Source organism: Brachyhypopomus gauderio, chromosome 4, assembly GCF_052324685.1.
Source record: "Brachyhypopomus gauderio isolate BG-103 chromosome 4, BGAUD_0.2, whole genome shotgun sequence".
Classification (NCBI taxonomy): Eukaryota; Metazoa; Chordata; class Actinopteri; order Gymnotiformes; family Hypopomidae; genus Brachyhypopomus; species Brachyhypopomus gauderio.
Genome location: NC_135214.1, coordinates 12,739,253 through 12,761,115, shown reverse-complemented (window position 1 = coordinate 12,761,115; position 21,863 = coordinate 12,739,253). Strand labels below are relative to the sequence as shown.

At 40.1% G+C, this 21,863-nt stretch overlaps 1 protein-coding gene across 1 annotated transcript in view; it reads left to right on the top strand.

Annotated features, from left to right (window-relative positions):
• Positions 1-21,863, top strand: part of ttn.1 (titin, tandem duplicate 1) — a 142,949-nt gene that overhangs the window by 54,426 nt on the left and 66,660 nt on the right. The window contains exons 76-133 of the mRNA XM_077002317.1: positions 105-506; positions 612-881; positions 982-1,257; positions 1,366-1,505; positions 1,725-1,851; positions 1,954-2,220; positions 2,438-2,701; positions 2,912-3,175; positions 3,259-3,398; positions 3,590-3,716; positions 3,803-4,069; positions 4,171-4,437; positions 4,524-4,790; positions 4,890-5,029; positions 5,134-5,260; positions 5,798-5,940; positions 6,360-6,483; positions 6,646-6,912; positions 7,033-7,130; positions 7,237-7,405; positions 7,487-7,753; positions 7,883-8,149; positions 8,239-8,517; positions 8,607-9,015; positions 9,184-9,308; positions 9,416-9,682; positions 9,791-10,060; positions 10,364-10,663; positions 10,774-11,076; positions 11,172-11,359; positions 11,440-11,554; positions 11,671-11,955; positions 12,068-12,219; positions 12,339-12,486; positions 12,602-12,779; positions 12,895-13,016; positions 13,118-13,405; positions 13,518-13,814; positions 13,905-14,091; positions 14,186-14,301; positions 14,402-14,701; positions 14,831-15,130; positions 15,219-15,324; positions 15,428-15,624; positions 15,714-16,019; positions 16,140-16,418; positions 16,932-17,231; positions 17,324-17,626; positions 17,704-18,084; positions 18,173-18,475; positions 18,579-18,878; positions 19,040-19,336; positions 19,425-19,709; positions 19,802-20,095; positions 20,220-20,519; positions 20,615-20,923; positions 21,051-21,241; positions 21,384-21,813. Coding sequence (XP_076858432.1) covers positions 105-506; positions 612-881; positions 982-1,257; positions 1,366-1,505; positions 1,725-1,851; positions 1,954-2,220; positions 2,438-2,701; positions 2,912-3,175; positions 3,259-3,398; positions 3,590-3,716; positions 3,803-4,069; positions 4,171-4,437; positions 4,524-4,790; positions 4,890-5,029; positions 5,134-5,260; positions 5,798-5,940; positions 6,360-6,483; positions 6,646-6,912; positions 7,033-7,130; positions 7,237-7,405; positions 7,487-7,753; positions 7,883-8,149; positions 8,239-8,517; positions 8,607-9,015; positions 9,184-9,308; positions 9,416-9,682; positions 9,791-10,060; positions 10,364-10,663; positions 10,774-11,076; positions 11,172-11,359; positions 11,440-11,554; positions 11,671-11,955; positions 12,068-12,219; positions 12,339-12,486; positions 12,602-12,779; positions 12,895-13,016; positions 13,118-13,405; positions 13,518-13,814; positions 13,905-14,091; positions 14,186-14,301; positions 14,402-14,701; positions 14,831-15,130; positions 15,219-15,324; positions 15,428-15,624; positions 15,714-16,019; positions 16,140-16,418; positions 16,932-17,231; positions 17,324-17,626; positions 17,704-18,084; positions 18,173-18,475; positions 18,579-18,878; positions 19,040-19,336; positions 19,425-19,709; positions 19,802-20,095; positions 20,220-20,519; positions 20,615-20,923; positions 21,051-21,241; positions 21,384-21,813 — 13,890 coding nt within the window. The remainder of the gene's footprint in view (positions 1-104; positions 507-611; positions 882-981; positions 1,258-1,365; positions 1,506-1,724; positions 1,852-1,953; positions 2,221-2,437; positions 2,702-2,911; positions 3,176-3,258; positions 3,399-3,589; positions 3,717-3,802; positions 4,070-4,170; positions 4,438-4,523; positions 4,791-4,889; positions 5,030-5,133; positions 5,261-5,797; positions 5,941-6,359; positions 6,484-6,645; positions 6,913-7,032; positions 7,131-7,236; positions 7,406-7,486; positions 7,754-7,882; positions 8,150-8,238; positions 8,518-8,606; positions 9,016-9,183; positions 9,309-9,415; positions 9,683-9,790; positions 10,061-10,363; positions 10,664-10,773; positions 11,077-11,171; positions 11,360-11,439; positions 11,555-11,670; positions 11,956-12,067; positions 12,220-12,338; positions 12,487-12,601; positions 12,780-12,894; positions 13,017-13,117; positions 13,406-13,517; positions 13,815-13,904; positions 14,092-14,185; positions 14,302-14,401; positions 14,702-14,830; positions 15,131-15,218; positions 15,325-15,427; positions 15,625-15,713; positions 16,020-16,139; positions 16,419-16,931; positions 17,232-17,323; positions 17,627-17,703; positions 18,085-18,172; positions 18,476-18,578; positions 18,879-19,039; positions 19,337-19,424; positions 19,710-19,801; positions 20,096-20,219; positions 20,520-20,614; positions 20,924-21,050; positions 21,242-21,383; positions 21,814-21,863) is intronic.

Sequence of the window (21,863 nt, the reverse complement as noted above, 5' to 3'; positions counted from 1 at the left end):
ACCATATTGACATATTGATATTTAACTGATCTGCTTTAATATTACATGCATATAAAACATTTTATTGGCAAAAGTTACATTTCTCCATTCTTAACACCTTTCAGCAAGACAAACTCCATCTCCTGGTGATGCTGGACGTGGAAGAGGACTCAAACCTGGTGGAGGTGGAGGTGACAAACCTCCTGGAGAGTCACCATTTGCTTTCCAGCTCAAGGCTGTCCCTCTGAAGTTTGTGAAGGAGATTCAAGACATAGTTCTGCAGGAGGCTGAATCAATTGGATCATCTGCTGTATTTGAGTGCCAGATTTCACCTTCTACTGCTATTACATCATGGATGAAAGATGGGAGCAACCTGAGGGAGGGTCCAAAGCATAAATTTACCTCTGATGGCAAAGACCGCAAACTGGCCATCATTGATGTCCAGCTGTCTGACACAGGGGAATACACATGTGTAGCCAAGCTTGGAAATAAAGAAAAGACTTCCACTGCCAGACTTATTGTTGAAGGTAAGCACAGTTAATAATTTAGGCTTTTCACTTACCTAGCTGATAAACTGCATCAGTATTGCTGTGTGAATCCTAAAAGGTTTTTTTTGTTTTTTTTTTTAACAGAACTACCTGTTAAATTTACCAAGAATCTGGAAGAAGAAACATCTGTACTCAAGGGACAGCCCATGTACTTGACGTGTGAGTTGAGCAAAGACCGAGATGTGGTCTGGAAGAAAGATGGGAAGGAGATAGAAGCAGTTCCTGGCAAGCTTCAGATCAGTGTTATAGGACTGCAGCGTGCTGTGACGATCCAAGATGCCAATGATAATGATGCTGGCATTTATACTTGCGAGTGTGATCAGCTTAAAACTCAAACAACTGTGAAGGTTATAGGTATGAACAAGCCATTTTTCACACTTACCACAAATGTTTTTTTTCCTTCAGATACCTTTAAGTGTTGAATAAAAAATATATATTTTTTTTCATTTCACAGAAATCATTAGAGATTGGCTGGTGAAACCCTTAAGGGACCAGCATGTGAAACCAAAGGCCACAGCTACCTTTAGGGGTGTGCTCTACAAAGACACTCCCAACTGGAAGTGGTTCAAAGGAGATGAAGAAATTCCTATCGAACCCACAGACAAGACTGAGATTAAAAAAGAAGGAATTGAAATCACTTTGACTGTAAAGAATGCTCAGCCAAATGATGTTGGCGAATACTGCATGGAAATTGAGGGCAAACGCTACCCAGCAAAATTAACACTTGGCGGTAAGTAGCATCATCACTGGGCTCAAACTCAACCTTATCTGCGATATTCTGTTGAGACATTCCTTCAAATTTTGTACATCTTGTGTTGTATGTTCGATACCACTGCAGAGCGCGAAGCTGAGATCCTGAAACCTCTTGCAAGTGTGGAAGTGGTGGAGAAAGAAGAGGCCAAGTTTGATACTGAAATCTCCGAGGATGATGTGCCTGGAGAATGGAAACTTAAAGGACAGGTTCTTACAAGATCACCAGTAAGACTTAAATATTTCTCACCACTAAAATACACTGTGGATGATGGACATTTGAAAACCTGTTTTATGTTGTTGTATTGATGTCATAATACAGACTGCTGTATAATTTGTGTACAGTTTTGTGGCTGTTTGTTTATGTTAACACTGTGTTAATGCTTTGGAAATGTTCTGTGTCAATGCTTCAAAATGGATCTGAGTATTTTGTTCTTTTTCTTTAAGACATGTGACATCAAAGCTGAAGGCACAAAGCGATTCCTTACACTGAAAAATGTTCAGCTTGATCAGACTGGTGAAGTTACATACCAAGCTCTGAATGCTGTAACAAGTGCTATGCTAACAGTCAAAGGTAAGTGAATGTTTATTTCTCACAAAAGGGGGTCATAAATCTAAATTTCACTGCAGATGCAAATATATTAGAGTGAGGACAATGTTGTGTCACACCTCCCAGAAATGGAAATGGACTTCACTGTCCCATTGAAGGATGTTTCAGTACCTGAAAAGAAACAGGCAAAGTTTGAGTGTACCATCAATAAGGACGTGTCTAAAGTGATGTGGTTTAAGGGTTCTGATATTATAACACCTGGAAATAAATATGAAATTATCGATGATGGCAAAAAACATATTTTGATAATAAATAACTGTGAATTTGATGATGAGGGAGAATACACTATTGAGGTATTGGGCAAAACATCAACAGCAAAACTAATGGTAGAGGGTAAGTTGCTTATTGTTACTCATTATGATTTGCAAACGACATGCAAATTTAGAAGCAAAACTTCTTTATTTTGTCAGTGTCATATGTATTTTAATATTTGATGCTAACAAAATATTTGTTCTCTAAATAAATTCATTTGATGTTAGATTTCATCATAGTGAAATCATGCTATCATACTGTATAAGTGAAACTGTTATACGCTGAAATAACATTATAGGTGTGAGACTGAAGTTCATCTCAGAATTAAAGGACCAAACTGTGAAGGAAGGTAACACAGCTCGGTTCGAGCTTGAGCTTTCCCATGAGAATGAGGTGGTGTGGTACAAAAATGAAATCAAACTGCATCCAAGCAGAACAGTGTTAACCTATGTCGAAGGAGTAAAGCATGTATTAGAAATGAAGGAGGTGACTCTAAATGATACTTGCCAAATAAAGGCAGAGGCTAAAGGAATGTCAACAAAAGCTAAACTGCTGGTCATAGGTAAACCTTTCCCTTATATTTATGTGTACATATCTGTATCTACATTTTTAAGAAGCCCCTGTCCTCTGCATATGCTTTTTGACCAAAAGTGCAGAGATACTGATTTGGCACACTTTTGGTTAAACTGTAATTTGCTGATTGTTCTCATGTGAGCGGTTGATTAAATTGTTTATTTTCAGTGTTTGAACTTTGTTTACCTTACTTTTGCAGAGGGTGATGCACGCTTCATTATCGGTTTGCACGACTACACTGCAGTCGAGAAAGAGGAGGTTGTTCTTGAGTGTGAGCTAAGCAAAGACGTCCCTGTGAAGTGGTTCCATAATGAGGTCGAAATCAAGGCTTCTAAGATAGTTTCCATGAGGACAGAGGTCAAACGCAGGATCCTGCACATTAAGAAAGTGGAGCAGAAAGACAAAGGCGTATATGTGTGTGACTGTGGATCCGACAAGACCTCAGCAAACGTTAATATTGAAGGTCATTATTCAAAATAATTTTAAAAGGCTCATTTTGTTATGTTTTTTTCCCTCATTCTAAATAGTGCCTCTGCTCATTTTCAGCCCGTGATATCAAGGTTGTCCGACCCATGTATGGGGTTGAAGTGTTTGATGGCGAGACTGCCCGCTTTGAAGTGGAAATTTCAGAGGGTGATGTCCATGGCCAGTGGAAACTGAAAGGCGAAGTCCTTAGTCCTTCACCTGTAAGCACCTATTATATCCTCCATAAAATAATTTAGTTTTATTTAGTTACAATATTGCAAACATTTTTACACATATACATATATATATATATATATATATATATATATATATATATATATATATATATATATATATATATATATATATAAATAAGATGTTTTCGTACATGACGTTTATTTTTGTTAAACAGGATATTGAGATCATTGAAGAGGGTGCAAAGCACATTTTAACACTGTACAACTGCAGAGTTGCCCAGACTGGAGAGGTGGTTTTCCAGGGAGCAAATGCTAAGTGTAGTGCAAATCTGAAAGTGAAAGGTGATCTTAGTTCCTCTGAAGTTTATTACAATCTCACCATATGTGTCCTAAAACTTTTTGAATTTAAAAATGCATTTGTTTTTCAGAACTCCCCATTACTTTTGTCACACCTTTGAGTGATGTGCACGTGTATGAAAAAGATGAGGCCAGATTTGAATGTGAGCTGTCAAGAGAAGCAAAGACCTTCCGATGGCTGAAGGGATCTCAGAAGTTGAAGTCTGACGAGAAATTTGAAATCCTCTCAGAAGTGAAAAAGCACACTCTGATTGTGAAATCTGCAGCCTATGAAGATGAGGCCAAATATACGTTTGAGGCTGAGGACAAAAGAAGTTTTAGCAAACTGGTCATTCAAGGTAAAAAAAAGTGACTAATTTCTGCTTCTACATAATGTGCATTTAATTTAGCCCTTATTTTCATGCGGCTTTGTGTCATCTTTATTTTACTTCCTTTTAAGGCATTCGTCTCGAGTTCGTCAGACCTATCAAGGATGTTACAGTGAAGGAACGCGAGACTGCAGAGTTCAGCATTGAGCTGTCTCATGAGAAAATACAAGTCACCTGGTACAAGAATGATGTGCGTCTGCATCCAAGCAAAGTGGTGCACTTGTCCGAACACGGCAAGATCCACACACTCTCCATTAAGGAGGTGTCAACTGATGACACTTCACTCATTAAAGTAGAGGCTCTTGGGAAAACATCTGAAGCCATGCTTACTGTGCTTGGTAAATGTGCTATTATTTACATTTTATATAAGATTGTGAAGAATGCAAGTATGTTTTTAGACACCAAAATCTTTTTTTTGCTTCAGAGGGAGAAGCTTACTTCACCACAAAGCTGCATGACTACACAGCCGTTGAGAAGGATGAGGTGGTGCTGATGTGTGAACTGAGCAAACCCACCGCTGAGGTGAAATGGTTCAAGGATGGAAAAGAGGTCACACCCTCAAAGAATGTTCTCATCAAGGCTGATGGGAAGAAACGCATTCTCACTGTAAAGAAGGCGGAGAAGGTTAACACTGGTGAATACGTCTGCGACTGCGGTTCTGACAAAACTACTGCAAAACTGAACATCGAAGGTATTACCTGCTTGATGTGCTCTATTAATATCATTGTACAGTATAAACATAAAAACATGTTGTCATTGATCACGTGATTTGTTCTCTTTTTTTGCGCAGAGCGTGACATTAAAATCGTCCGCCCGCTGTACAGTATGGAGGTCACGGAGACGGAGAGTGCTCGTTTTGAGATTGAGATCTCTGAAGAGGACGTTCATGGCCACTGGAAACTCAAAGGAGATCCTCTGCACCAGTCTGCTGTAAGTATCCTAACTTGAAAAAGATGTTTTACATCTGAATTTTCTTTAAATTAAAATGAACTTTTAAAAAATGTTATGCTTATATTTAAATTTGCTCTCACTAGGACTGTGAGATTAAGGAAGAAGGCACGAAACACATGCTCATTCTCTACAATGTGCATATGGACATGGCTGGCCCTGTGGACTTCAGTGCTGCCAATGCTAAATCCAGCGCACAGCTCCGAGTTAAAGGTGACTGAACAAACACACCTTTTCTTTATTCATTCATTCATTTTCTAAATTAAAATATATTTAATGTTTGATGCAATATTATAAAAGATAATTAGAAAGAGTAGTTTATATTATGGTATTATTAAATACAGATATGTCAGTTTTTCATAACTTAACAGTGACAACATTTTAATTGACAATTCTTGGATAGTGTTCGACAGCAACAGATATCTTATCAGTGATTAACTAGTAGCCAATCAGGAGATGAGGTTATTTTAGAATGTCAAGCCTTATCTAAAGTGGCTGGTGGGTGACTAACAGACCCTGCACATGCCTCCCATACATTGGTCCTAAGCACTGACCAATTGCATTGAGCGGAATCTGAATATGCTAATGATGAAAGACCCCTATGATAAGCTAGATATCTGAACTGAGCTAGAAGCTTACAAGCAAAGACGTTATGGCTTGCCTGCTGTAAAACTTAGACTGGAATGAGGATTTAAAGGGTTTAAGTAGAGAGGAGTTGGTTATTGATAATGACTTCTTCCGAATCTGAAGCACGCAAAATTAGCCTATTGAGGCCTCTTCGGGAGGTGAACGTTACTGCTGGGGAGACTGCAACCTTTGATTGTGAGCTGTCGTATGAGGGCATTGCTGTGGAATGGTTCATTGGAACAACAAAGATGGAAGCAAGTGACAGAGTAAGTTTATATCACCAATGATTCACCATTATTGATTTTTTATTTTCTTATAAGGACCAAGAAACAGTAGTAGAACATTTAGGGTCCTACATCAGAGGTTTTTTAGATAACACCGTGAGCTGTTCTGGTCTGCAAGTGTTCTCCAGCTATTTTTATCCACATCTGGAGTGATTGTTGAAGTGTTGGCCTTGCTGAATTTTCCAAACTTTGAAATTAGATTCTCATACACATGCTCAAACTATTTGCACTTTTTAAATATGCCAGATCTTTCAACAGCACAGTTCTGTTACCAAAATGTAAAAAAAAACAGATTAATTATTTAGTTCTGATATAGCTTAAAATTATTAGGCTTGAAACAAACAAATAGCAGCTTTGTGAGTCTCAGTTTGTTCTGAAGACACTGTTGTTGTAATGTCCAGGTGGTAATGAGATCAGAGGGCCGATTGCACAGCATGACTCTAAGAAATGTTGGGCTGCTGGAGGCTGGAGATGTGAAACTTATTGCAAAGGACTTCCAGACCCAGACCAAGCTTATTGTCAATGGTAAGCGTCTTGAACATGACAATGTCCAATGAGCACTCCGTTATATTAAATGTCATTTAGTTGACTTGTTTTCCAGATGTTTTAGTAGGCTTTACAGTAAATGCACATAACACCTTGCCTTTGTTGGATTGCAACATTACTACAATCTATTGCTTCCCAAAGAGCCTCCAGTTGATTTTGCTAAGCCCTTGGAGGACCAGACCGTTGAGGAGGAGGCCACCGCAGTTCTAGAGTGTGAACTTTCCAGAGAGAAAGGTGATGTCAAATGGTTCAGAGATGGACAGGAAATACGCAAAACAAAGAAGTATGAAATAGTGGTTGATGGATGCAAGAGGAAACTGGTCATAAAGGACTGCACCCTTGATGATTCCAAGACCTACACTTGTGTTGCCAAAGACTTCAAGACCTCTGCTTTCCTCAATGTTGAACGTAAGAAAAGAAACACTGGAATAAAAAAATGCGAAAGAGTTTGTTTTGTTTGTGTGCATTATTGATTGTTCACATTAAGCATTTGTTTGGTTTATGTTTTGTTTGATTGTTTTTTTTTAGCTCCACATGTGGAGTTCTCTAAGCCTCTCCATGATGTTGAGGTCAAGGAGAAAGAGACTGCACAATTTGAATGCGAAGTTTCCCGGGAAAGTGCCAAGGTACTTGAATCATTTACGAATTAATTAAAATGTCACCATCACACTTCTGTTATTTGTATGACCATAAATAAAGATGGGAATGACTCATGGTGATTTGGCTTTGTAGGTCTGCTGGTACAAGGATGGTATTGAGATCAGAAAAGGAAAGAAGTATGAGATAATTTCCAAGGGAGTACAGCGTATTCTTGTCATTAATAAGGCAGTCTTTGATGATGAGGCTGAATATGAATGTGATGCCAAGACCTCTAAATCCTCTGGCATGCTCACTGTTGTTGGTGAGTATAGTTTGAAATTTATTTAGAAGCTATAAACAGATCATCAATGTGAAACTAACCAGATTCTTGCTTTGCTTGCAGAGGAGGAGGCTAGATTCACAAAGAACCTGTTTAACATTGAAGGCACTGAATCTGACAGTATTAAGATAATCTGTGAGGTCTCCAAGCCCAGTGCCGATGTCACATGGTACAAGGGTGACCAGGAACTGCCTGAGGGTGGAAGATATGAACATATTGCAGATGGCAAAAGAAGAATCCTTGTTATCAAGGATCTTCGTATGGATGATGCTGGAGAGTACAACTGCAGACTGGCAAATTCAAAGACATCAGCCACACTAAAGATCAATGGTAAGCTTCTTATTCAGACAGATGTTTGTGTCCTGAAATTATGCTGGTAGTACAACATAAAACATACTGTAGCTTGTGACAATTAAAGTCAACTTGTCATTCCAAATGGTTTTTTTTTTGTTTCGCCAGAATTGGCAGCCGAGTTTATTTCCAGACCGCAGAGCCAGGAGGCTGTCGAGGGTGAAAAGGCTGAGTTTGTATGCTCTGTGTCCAAGGACACATATGAAGTTAAATGGTTCAGGGGTGACAAGGAGCTACAAACTGGGGACAAATACGAAATTGTTAGTGATGCCAAGAGAAGAGCCCTCATTATCAAGAACTGTGAGCTGAAGGATGAGGGCTCCTTCACTGCATGTATTGGTTCTGTCAAGGCCTCTGCTGACTTGACTGTAATTGGTAGGTGTTTCTCAGTGTCTCACTTTTTATTTTTACTGCAGATACAAGAACTACAACCTCACAGTAATGTTTTACTTTTTTTAATCTAGAAAAACTAAGGATAATCACTCCTCTCAAGGACACCCAAATGAAGGAAGGACAAGAAATTGTTCTTAATTGTGAGGTTAATTCAGGGGGTGCTAAGGCCAAGTGGTTGAAGAATGAGGAGACAATGTTTGAGAGCAGCAAGTTTGCAATGGTCCAGAGAGACACTATTTTCTCTCTGAGGATCAAAGCTGCAGAGAAATCAGACGAGGGCACTTACACCATCACACTGATCAACCAGCGTGGTGAACAGGCTAAATGCTCTGCTAAAATCAGTGTGTTAGGTAAGCCCTTATTTATGTAAATCTATTATCTTTGTGTGAATATTTGAGAGTATTTGATAACTTTTTTAAATATTTTGTACTGTTTACAGAGGAAGAGCTCAAGATTATTGAGTCTCCTGAAGACTGTGAAACTGAGGAGAAGAAAACCATTAGTTTCAGTTGCAAAGTAAACAGACCAAATGTTACAGTTCAGTGGATGAAGGCAGGCCAGGAGATCACCTTCAGCAAACGTGTTGTGTACCGGGTGGACAAGAACAAGCATACTCTCACCATCAAAGACTGCTCCATGGAGGATGAGGGTGAATACACTGTTATTGCTGGTGCTGACAAGTCTTCAGCAGAGCTGTTCATCAGTGAAGCACCGGCTGACTTCACTACCCAACTTGAAGATCAGACAGTCACTGAATTTGAGGATGCTGAATTCACATGCCAGGTATCTAAGGAGAGAGCCAATGTTAAATGGTACAGAAATGGCCGTGAAATCAGACAAGGACCAAGGTAATTTCTTCTTCTTTTTGTAAACAAATTTATTTTATTGCTTTGATTGTTGTCTTCTCTGGACATTACGTTACATCTCTCATGTTACCCAGCAGATTCATTTTCATGAGCAGTGTTAATAAATATGTTAAAAGGGCATATATTTGTTTTCTTAATTTGTCCTGTTAGATATCACATGGAAAAAGACGGAAAGTCATGCACTTTGTGCATTAAGGAGTGTCGACCTGATGATGAGTGTGAATACGCCTGTGGTGTTGATGACAGAAGGTCCAGAGCACGGCTCTTTGTTGAAGGTCATTTTTCTGCAACCATTAAAATAATTTTATATTTTCTTGACAGCTTTATTGAGTAATTGTTCAATGTTTTTGTGTCATCACTTAGTTTTCTCTTATATTTTCAGAGACCCCAGTGGAGATTGTCAGACCTCCCACAGACGTATTTGAGCCTCCAAACTCAGATGTTGTGTTTGAAGTTGAACTTAACAAAGACAGAGTTGAGACTAAATGGATGAGGAACAACATGATCATTGTCCAAGGTGACAAATACCAGATGATCAGTGAAGGCAAAGTTCATCGACTCCAAGTCTGTGAGATCAGGCCTCGTGATCAGGGCGAGTACAGAGTTGTTGCCAAGGACAAGGACGCCAGAGCCAAACTGGAACTTGCAGGTACATGTTGTTTTCAGTCTGTATTTAACTTAATTACCTTTGTGCTGAGTGAAACTGTGAATGATTTCTAATCTTTGTATTTCTTTCTTTCTTCTTTTTTTTTTACAGCTGTCCCAAAGATTAAAACCACAGATCAGAATCTTGTGACTGATGCCGGAAAGCCCTTCATCATGACTGTTCCCTATGATGCTTACCCTCGTGCAGAGGCTGAATGGTTCTTTAATGACATCAGCCTGCCTGTCCAAAACATTGACACATCCACTGACAGGACAGAGTACAGGCTGAAAGACCCTAAAAAGTCTGACCAGGGCCGTTACAAGGTGGTCATCAAAAATAAACATGGACAGGGGGAGGCTTTCATCAATCTGGATGTTATTGGTGAGTTAGAAAATACAAAACCTCTATGGAGAGAAGAGGTTCTCAGAGGATGTATTACATTTTTCAGGAAACATAATGCTTTTTAATAGTCAGAAAATTTGTAAAAATGTTGAATGCCTTGACCCTTGATTTGATTGACATAATATTTTTTTTCTTTTTTTTTTTTCTTTTTTTTTTACATTATACACATTCTTGTATGTGTGTCACAGAAAGTTCATGGATTGTTTTGAACTAGTTTTCAGGTATTCAATATCCAGCTTCAGCTGTTAAACTGTAAAAGCCTAACTGGACTGTGATTTTTAGATGTTCCTGGGCCCGTGAAGAACCTTAGAGTTATTGATACGGCTGACGGTGAGGTCAGTCTGGCATGGGATGAACCTGAGAGTGATGGTGGCAGCAAGATTCTAGCCTACGTGGTTGAGCGACGGGATGTCAAACGAAAGTCTTGGACAATGGCCACTGACCGGGCTGACATTCCAGAGTACTGCGTTGGTGGATTGCAGAAGGACAACATGTACTTCTTCCGTGTGTGTGCTCGTAACAGAGTTGGCAATGGAGAGACTGTTGTTACTGACGAAGCTGTCCAAGCCAAGAATAAATTTGGTAAGTGTAGATCAGGCTAGTATATACAGTAATAAGGTATTATATCGATATAAATTCAGGCAATATTATGAAGCGATATAATCTTTAATTTTTTGTCTGTTCTCTTACAGATGTTCCTGATGCACCACAGAACGTCATGGTTGGAATTGTCAACAGGTTTGGTGCCACTGTGAGCTGGCAACCACCACTGTTTGATGGTGGATCTGAGATCACGTCTTATATAATTGAGCTCCGTGACAGGACTTCTGTGAAGTGGGAACCTGCGATGGTCATTCGGGCTGAAGATCGTACAGCCACACTCAATGATGTTGTTGAGAATAAGGAGTACATCTTCCGTGTTAGAGCTGAAAACAAAGCCGGAATTGGCATGCCGAGTGCTGCCACTAATCCCGTAAAGATCATGGATCCAATTGGTTAGTCAATGTTATTGTATTTTGGGTGAAAACAGATCAGTAACTTCAAAAATTAAGAGGACTCCTCTCATTTGTTATACTTATTCTTGTTGTAGATCGACCAAGCCCACCACTGAACTTTAATTACACAAACCAGAGCAGGGACTCTGTAATGCTGACATGGGACACACCCCTTAATGATGGGGGAAGCATGATCACAGGCTACATCATTGAGAAGTGTGAAGATGGCACATCTAACTGGCTGCGGTGCAATGCCAGACTCTGTCCAGATCTTTATTACAAGGTATGTGGAGCTCTGTTCTCCTGTTTAATCTGCTCAGCTCATGGTCAATGGATAGCTGACTAGTTTGATATTTCATTTAGGTGTCTGGATTAAAGTTTGGTCAGAAGTATCTCTACAGAGTACGAGCAGAGAATGCAGCTGGTGTTTCTGATCCAGCTGAACAGATTGGCCCACTGTTAGCTGATGATCCACATGGTAATTGTTCCCAAATACTTATGATTAATGTTATGTCACATTATACCATTTATGGACAGAAACATTAAAAGCCTTTCTTATCTGGTTAATGACATGTATTTTTTTATCATCTGTAGTTGGTCCCACAATGGATCTAAGTGGATTCAAAAAGGGTCTCGAAGTCATTGTACCAAATGCTCTAACTATCCGTGTGCCAATTACTGGATACCCAACACCCAAAGCCAAGTGGATGTTTGGTGATCAGGAACTAACTGCAGGAGATCGTGTTTCTATGGCCACAAAGCCTACATACACTGAGATTGTCATTACCCCGAGTGTCCGTCCAGATAAGGGCATGTACACCTTGCATTTGGAGAATGATGTGACTTCGGTCTCAGGAGAGATTGAAGTAAACGTCATTGGTACGTGGCCTTTTCGTCCTCTATATTTTAAAATGATTTATGAATATTTGAGTCTCATTGACACCATAAATCCTGCACACTTAAATTAGTGAATTCCCTTTCCTTTCTTAAGCTTCTCCAAGTTCTCCAAAAGACTTCAAGGTTTCTGAAGTGACCAGGCATCATGTTCACCTCATGTGGGAGGCTCCAGAACATGATGGAGGTAGCCCCGTAATTGGTTATAATATTGAGAAGAGAGAGGTGTCTCGGAAGACATGGGTCAAGGTCAGTACATCCATGGGCTTTGAGAACTTTATTAGTTTTGGGGTTTATAACTGGATGTATAGAGTTCGACAAGGCTGGCTTAGACACAACAAGATGGCTATAAGATTGTTCCTTTGCAGGTAATATCAGGCGTGGAAGACCTTGAATACACTGTCACAGATGTGATTGAGGGCAAGGAGTATCTGTTCAGTGTAACAGCCTGTAACAAATGTGGTCCTGGAGAACCGGCATACATTGATGAGCCAGTGAATGTATCCTCTCCAGCTAGTAAGTGATAATACCATGACATGGAATATGATTACAAATGCTTCCTTAATTATAATTGACAAAAGATGGAATCCACAAATTAAGTTGACTATGTGTGGTTTGTTGTCCCTTACAGCTGTGCCAGACCCACCAGAGAACCTGAAATGGAGAGATAAATCTGCAAAAGGCATCTTCCTGTTATGGGAGCCTCCTAGGTATGATGGTGGGGCACCTATCAAGGGCTACATCATTGATAAGTGCCAGCGTGGCACTGATAAATGGGAAGCCTGTGGAGATCCAATACCTGAGCTGAAGTAAGTCTTCTGAAAACATGGGCAATGTTTTTATATTATCAAGTGCTCAAAACACAGATGAAATTACCTTATTTTATTAAAGAAACATGTTAATATATTACTCAAATGTTTTTAGGTTCCATGTAACTGGTCTCCATGAAGGACAATGGTATGCCTATCGAATAAGAGCAGTGAACCGACTGGGAGCTAGCAGACCAAGTAAGGCCACAGATGAGATCCTTGCTGTTGATCCAAAAGGTAAGCTTTTATCATTCTTCCTCAAGCCATTCATTTTATCAAGCTATACTTATACATTATCTGGTTTTATTCTCATAATTCAACAAATATTATTTCCACAGAACCTCCAGTGATTGAGCTGGATGCAAAACTGCTAGCTGGCTTGACTGCCAAAGCTGGCACTAAAATTGACCTTCCAGCAGATGTCTTTGGAAAGCCAGACCCCAAAGTCAAATGGACCAAGGCTGACCTTGTCTTGAAGGGAGATGACAGGATCACTATTGATACTAAGCCTGGCCACTCTATTGTGTCTATTGCTAATACAACCAGGGCCGATACCGCCACCTATATCATTGAGGCAGTCAACACCTCTGGTCGTGCCACTGCAACAGTTGATGTCAACATTCTTGGTAAAGTACTGAGAACATAACAGTAAAAACAGTATATTTAATCATTATGATACTGTGAATTGATATAATATCTGCTGACTCAATATAGACTGTTTTCTTGTTTTCTAAACAGATAAGCCTGGTCCCCCAGCTGCATTTGATATTTCTGATATCACCAATGAGTCCTGCTGTCTGGCTTGGAATGCCCCCAGAGATGATGGTGGCTCTCCTGTGACCAACTACATTGTGGAAATGAGGCCCCTGGAGAAGGAAGAGTGGCAGAAGCTTTCTGCTACAGTCAAGCAAACCATTTACAATGTCCGCAAACTGGTGGCTATGAAGGAGTATGTCTTTAGGGTATCAGCTGAGAACCAGTATGGCATTGGTGCTCCTGCAGAGCATGCCCCAATAACTGCCAAGTATGCTTTTGGTATGTATACATATGCGTGCAGGTTGTATTTTCTTATTCGTATGACAAAAATAGAGGCGTAATTCATGTTGTTTTTTGTGTATTATTTAGAGCCTCCTGGTCCACCAATTAGAGTGCAGCCCTCTGATATATCAAAGGACGCTGTTACTCTGACATGGCTTGAACCTGATGAGGATGGTGGAAGTCCTATCACTGGCTATTGGGTTGAGAGGTTTGACCCAGAAAGTGACAAATGGATCAAATGCAACAAGTTGCCTGTTAGTGACACTACATTAAGGTGGGTGCTTTATACATTCTAAGCAGGATGCGGGTAATTGTATATTGCCAAAAGCAATCTGAACATGAAACACAACTTTGTACGTCTTGTACAGAGTGAAGGGGTTGCCCACTAAGAAGAAGTATAGATTCCGTGTCCTGGCTGAGAATCTTGCAGGATTTGGAAGGCCTAGTGCTGAGACCGATCCTGTCTTGGTTAAAGATCCAATTGGTATGTCACGAATTCAATGTACTGATTGTACACTTTGATACTTAAGACATATATAAGTATTTTAAAACATTGCAGAAAAATATACATTTTTCTTTTATAGATCCTCCATGGGCCCCTGGCAAACCATTGATCAAAGACATTGCTAAAACATCTGCATTCTTGCAATGGACAAGACCAGAGCATGATGGTGGTGCCAAGATTGATTCGTATATCATTGAGTTCCTCAAGAGTGGCACTGAGGAATGGGTCCGTGTGTCTGACACTGTGTCAATGTTGGAGCACTTGGTAAAAGGACTGATGGAGAAGCAAGAATACTCCTTCCGTGTCAGAGCTGTGAATGTTGCTGGAGAGAGTGAACCCAGTGATCCAAGTGACCCAGTTGTATGCAAGCAAAGACTCAGTGAGTTCATAGGCCTTCATAAAGGCTGCATAGTAGCATATGTTCTAATTAAAGATTATGCTAATATTTAATGATAATTTATGCTAATGTTTTCTCAAAAGTAACTGTTGACCTTCTACTTTCAAACAGATCCTCCATCTACACCACGCTGGTTTGAGGTCGTTAATATTTCAAAGATTGACTGTGAACTGAAATGGACTGAACCAGATAGTGATGGTGGCTCTCCAATCACCAACTATGTTGTTGAGAAGAGAGATGTTAGACGATGGACATGGCAAACTGTGGATACCACAGTGAAAGACACAAAATACACTGTCACTCCACTTAATGAAGGAACTCTCTATGTGTTCCGCGTGGCAGCTGAAAATGCTGTTGGTGTGAGTGAATTCAATGAGCTAGAAGACTCCATTTTAGCAAAGGATACTTTTAGTAAGTGCAGAATCTCACATTTATGTGGATTTGTAAATATTTATATTTCAATAACAGTTTCAATAACATATTATTCTGTCCATATTAGCTACTCCTGGACCCCCTTATGCTTTGACCGTGGTTGAAGTGTCCAAGAGACATGTTGACCTGAAATGGGAGCCTCCCAACACTGATGGTGGAAAGCCAATTACAAAGTATGCATTTATTATGTCTTCTAGTTTTGGTTTATGAGTTTTGCCAGGCTCTACCTTGCAGAGGATGTTTTAAAAACAAAATGTGTTAACTTGTTTGTTACAGATATGTCATTGAAAGAAAGGAGAAAGTTGGTACTCGCTGGTTAAAGTCTGGGAAGACAGCAGGCCCTGAATGCAAGTACCGAGTGACTGATGTTGACGAAGGGTCAGAGGTGCAGTTCCAGGTCCGAGCTGAGAATGAGGGAGGAGTTGGAGAACCCAGTGAACCCACTGAAGTCATTACCATCGAGGATCCTATAAGTATGTTGCACCGTCACATACCACAAATTATGTACTTTAATGATTAAAAGTAACAGCCATTAGTAATTGTTTCACTGACTCTTTTTCAGGTGTACCTTCTCCTCCAATTGAGGTTAAGGTTATTGATGCCAGCAGAGAGCATATAAACATCACATGGAGAGCACCGGAGAAGAATGGAGGAAGTCCTGTTACTGGCTATCATGTTGAGCTGGCAGAGGCTGACACAGAAAAGTGGATGAGAATCAATGCTCGTCCAATCAAAGAGCTCAGGTTCAGGGCTGAAGACGGTGTCATTCCTGAGAAACAATATGTTCTTAGGGTTCGTGCCATTAATGGTGTTGGAGTCAGTGATCCTTCTGAGATCTCTGATAAGGTCTTTGCTAAAGACCCTGACAGTAAGCACAATTTTGATTTTGTAATTCCATATGTCCTTTTAAAAAAAAATTTTGGTAAAACTCGTATTGCTCTGTGGTATTGCTACATTTACATTAATACATTTTGTAAACATTTGCCAGGTACCCCAACCATTGATTTGAAGACCCAAGATGTTGTTGTTGTTGAGGGTGAGAAGATGCTTATAAAGATCCCATACAAAGCAATTCCCAAACCATCAATGGTTTGGAAGAAGGAAGACTCAGAGCTGAAGACTGGTGACCGGCTCACCTTGACCTGTGAACTCAACAGCGTTCACCTCGAGCTCCTCAAGTGCAAGCATGAAGATGCTGGTGTCTACACTGTCACTATTGAGAACAATTTGGGTTCAGCTACAGGAACAGTTAATGTTAAAGTGATTGGTAAGACATCTATGGTTTCAACACTTGGATCATAAACTCCACTCATTCACAAACTCACACATTCACATTTGACTCATGTGCATAGATTAAAGGTGGTGGCAACTCTTCTCAGCCTGACTTTCCATTCATTTTTGTTTTTCAATCACCATAGGTGACAAAACATGTACTGAGTAAAGGACAGAGTAAACCATGCAATTAATTTCATGGAATAGACAGTAACCTCTTATATTACAAAACTGTTCTTAAAACCAGAAGGATACTTACTAATCTTCCTTTAAAATGTTCAACTCTGCCTGTTAATTTTTCAACCCACATCTATGTTCCTGAGCAGTTCTGTGCAAATGAGTATACTCATTTTTACTCAGTATTAATACTCTGTGTTTATTAATAATTCAGAATTACTCAGTATTAATGTTGCACTCCACAGTGTTATTCATCTATGATACATGTCCATGTTTTCCTATCGTCGGTCATATTTTTGTTAGTAAATTAAACAATGGCATTTGTCAACAGGTCTGCCTGGACAATGTAAGAGCATCTCTCCAAGTGAAGTCACCAAGAACTCCTGCAAATTATCATGGGAACCACCAGACAATGATGGTGGTAGCCCAATTTTGCACTATATACTGGAGCGGAGAGAATCTCAGAAGAAGACATTTTTGCCCGTAATGTCTGGAGTCAATGTTCTGGAATTTGTGGTCAAGGACCTCATGGTGAACAGTGAATATTACTTCAGAGTAAAGGCTGTTAACAGAATTGGTGGTGGAGAATATCTTGAACTTCAAAACCCTGTTATCTGTGAGGAACAGAAGCGTAAGTATAATGTTTACTTTAGTGTGATGTAAAAGTGTAATATAATTCTATATATTATTTTTTTAATTAACTCTTTAATTAAAATATTTCAGAGCGACCTGACCCACCAATTGAGGTTGAGGCACACAATCCTACCCGTCAGTCCGTCACTCTTAAATGGAAGGAACCACCATCTGATGGTGGTTGTCCAATTACTGGGTATATTCTTGAGAAGATTGAGAAGGATGGTGACAGATTTGAACGGTGTGTTCCAAATCTGGTGCCTGGTTTCTCCTACACCATTACTGACTTGACAGAGGGCAAAGAATACCAGTTCCGTGTCCGTGCAGAGAACATTGCTGGAGAAAGTGATCCATCTCGCAGCACTCCCCCGATTGTAGCTGCTGATCCTGTTGGTATGTCTCACAACATTCAGGTTATTAGGAAAACTATTGATAAGTGACATGTCAAGTAACACATCATTTTATTTCAGATCCACCAAAGGTATCACTACATTCGCGCATTGTATCTGGCTTGAGTGTCAGGAAGGGTGAGGAGATAAGATTGGATGCCCATATTTCTGGATCTCCATACCCCACTGTGACATGGTTCAGGAATGATGAGAATGTACAAAAGGTTGTCAAGAAGAAGCCAGAACTCGTTGTGAGAAGAAGGAAGACCAAAGCTGCCCATCCTGAACCTGAGGAGGAATTCCATCCTCCACTTTCAGATCGCCTGTCGTTTGATCAGAGCAAGAGAGGCGAAACTGCAATGATGGTGCGTGATGCCGTCAGAGTTGACCATGGACATTTCACCATCAGGGTTGAGAATATCCATGGTTTTGCAACGGCATCATGTGATGTTAATATTCTTGGTAAGATTAGTTTTTGGATTTGTATATTTTTCCTTATATGGCCATAAATATCACATTGAGTAAAAATTTATTTTGTTGTTATCTGTAGATAAACCTGGTCCACCAGTGAACTTTGGATTTGACGAGATCAGGAAAAATTCTGTTATTTGCACATGGGATGCACCACTTGATGATGGTGGCAGTGAGATCATCAATTATATCCTGGAGAAGAAAGATAATACTACTGATGAAATTGGCTGGGTTACTGTTAGTTCAACCCACAAAGGATACAACTACCCTGTGACTAAACTCATTGAAGGAAAGGAGTATATTTTCAGAGTCCGAGCTGAAAACAAGTTTGGCAGTGGCCCACCACTGTATTCTGAGCCACTTCTTGCAAAGAACCAATTTGGTAAAATACATAATGCAGAAATCGACACAACATAAAATGGTTAACAAAACAGTTACATTTACTAAATATTTGATGATGCTTCTTGAAAACATTTTCCTTTCAGAACCTCCTGATGCTCCTAACATGCCAAGAGTAGGAGAAGTCACTGCCACTAGTGTTGCTCTTTCTTGGCACGAACCTAAGGACAATGGCAGCCCCATCTTGGGCTACTGGATTGAAAGACGTGAGGTCAACAGCAAATACTGGACAAGAGCGAACCGCAACCTTCTTAGCTCACTGACAACCAAAGTTGAGGGACTTATGGAAGGCCTGGTGTATGTCTTCAGGGTCTGTGCTGAGAATCTTGCTGGTCCTGGAGAATTTAGTCCTCCAACTGATCCTGTGATTGCAATGGATGCAATCAGTAAGTTTTTGTATAATTTTGTCACACACACACACACTCACACACACACACACACACACACACACACACACACACACCTAAACACAGTTAAAAAAAATATGTAAAAAGATATATTACTGGAAGTGTGAGACCTTTAATGACTATAAAAAATATCTTTACAGTGCCACCTGGACCACCTGTGCCAAGAATTGTTGATACTACAAATTCCACAGTTGAAATTGCTTGGATTCCACCATTGTACAATGGTGGTGGAGATATTCTTGGATATCATGTTGAACGCTGTCTTGTGGGAGAAAAAGAATGGGTCCGCAGCACTGAGTTCAGATGCAAGGAATGCAAGTACACCTTGACTGGACTAAAAGAGGGAGCAGATTATAACATCCGTGTTTATGCTGTAAATGAAGGTGGACACGGAGTCCCAGGAATGACTGAACCTGTTCAGGTCAAGGAACCTGAATGTAAGCTCTCACAGGAGCACTTCATTCAAATAATCTCTTGCTGTATGCCAGTACTATGACTAATCTCGTGTTTGTTTTACTGCCGCAGTGGCCCCAGAAGTTGAGCTTGATATCTCTGTAAGGAAAGGAGTTATTGTAAAAGCTGGGGAGACCCTGCGCATCCCAGCTGTAGTTGTTGGCAGACCCATACCAGAAGTGAAATGGACCAAAGATGATGCTGAACCTGATAAGGAACGTGTTGTTATTGAATCTGACAAAAAGTGCAGCACCCTAAGTATCAAGAATACTTTGAGAACTGACCATGGCAAATATGAGATCACCGGAACAAATTCCTGTGGAACAAAATCTGCTTTTATTAAGGTTGATGTAATGGGTAAGTTAGTCCTTCTTTAAAAACCTTTGTATGAACATTTTTGAGTTGCATTTCTTGTATTTCAACTAGTGGTCTCTTTACCTTTTCAAAAGATGTTCCTGGACCTGTGGTTGATCTTAAAACGGTTAATGTGAGCAAGAAGATGATTTCACTTACCTGGTCTGATCCTGTTGATAATGGTGGAAGTGACATTATAGGATATATCGTTGAGAGAAAGGATGCCAAAATGCACATCTACAGGCAACCCTTGGAAACTGCTACATGTAAATGTGACATTGTTGGTCTTCTTACTGGCGAAGAATATATGTTCCGTGTGATTGCAAGAAACAAATTTGGCCTTGGTACCCCTGTTGAACTAGGACCAGTTCTTGCTGTGGATCCTAAAGGTAACATCAGTCCAGTACACCTATATTTGAAATTGACCAAAACTTTTAGTTTTAGTCATTTTAGCTACAGCAGAAGCAAAAACTCTTGGCACTAATGCACCATGTTGATTTGTTGAAATTCTAGGTGTTCCATCTGCCCCAGAGAAGCTTCACCACACTGGAAGGACCAAAAACACTGTTACACTTGCTTGGCTACCTCCACGCAGTGATGGTGGTGCTCCAATTATAGGCTATTATGTTGAAAAAAAGAGAGAAGATGGTGATGAATTTGAAGTTGCCAATCGTCAGATGTGCAGAGAACCCACTGTTACAGTGGAAAATCTAAATGAGAATATGATGTATGACTTCAGAGTGATGGCTGTCAATGAGGTTGGCAATGGTGAACTATCCAGAACAATCAGTGTCCATGTTCGAGATGATCACCGTATGTATTAATTTTTGTATGTTTCTTGCAAAAAAATTAATACATGATACTGTAGTGCATCTCACAAAATTTATGTTGATACTACTGCATTGTAGGTGCACCAATTGTGAAGTTTCTGAAGTACTTCCAGGCTTACAATATTACTACCAAGACGGGAGCAGCTATCGAAATCCCTGTGGAAATTGTTGGGCTTCCTTTGCCCACCTATGAATGGACAAAGAATGGAGTTGTTCTTGACAAATCCACAGAGACCATGACACTTGAATCAGAGGAGATTGACAGGCAAACAATCCACACCAAGATCAGTATTCCTGTATCTGTGAGGCCAGACACAGGCTCTTATAAAGTAGTTGCCAAAAATGTTCATGGTACAGGTCAACAGGTCCTCAAAGTTGACATATTGGGTATGATTTTCTTTAAAGTTAATTTAAATTACATTTATTTTATTTATGTTCTTTATCTTATTCTTTTTTCTTTTTTTCTTTTTTTTGGTAAAGTATACTGAAGGTTTACATTTTGTTTTCACTCCAGATCGTCCCACACCACCACGGAACATTGTGATCTCTGACATTAAGGCAGAGTCTTGCTACCTCACTTGGGATGGTCCTGAGGACAATGGAGGAAGTGACCTCACTAACTATATCATTGAGAAGAGGGATGCCAGCAAGAAGAAGTCTGATTGGGAGCAGTTGACATGCTGCGTTGTAGATAGACGCTATACGGTTAGTTTGCTGTGATTATTTATTCCACTAAACCTATTCCCCCCAACCACACCCCATAGTACTCCTTCCCCTCATTCAGTGTATTTGGAACCAATTTGGAACCAGTGTATGTGGAACATTGAAACTTCTTTTCTTTTCAAAGGTGTATAAGCTTGAGGCCTATGGCACTTTCCAGTTCCAGATCAAAGCTGAGAACAAGTATGGAGTTAGTGATGGTTGTGAATCAGAGAAAGCTGTCCTCAAGGATCCATTTGGTCTTCCTGGCCCACCCCTGAGACCTAAAATTATTCGACACAATCGCTCATCCATGGTAGTAACATGGGAGCCTCCAAAAGACAATGGTGGATCAACCATTCAGGGCTACTGGCTTGAGAAGAGAGAGAGAGGAGCTGTATACTGGTCTCGTGTTAACAGGGCTCCAGTCACAAAGCCAGCGGTTAAGGGCTTAGAGTACAATGTGCTGCACTTGATTGAAGGTATTGAGTATCAGTTCCGTATAATGGCACAAAATGCCGCTGGCATTGGACCCCCAAGTGAGGCAACAGAGTGTGTGTTTGCCCTGGATCCAATAAGTAAGTGGGATCCTACTGCATTGATTTTTATTATGAAATTGTGTGCAGAA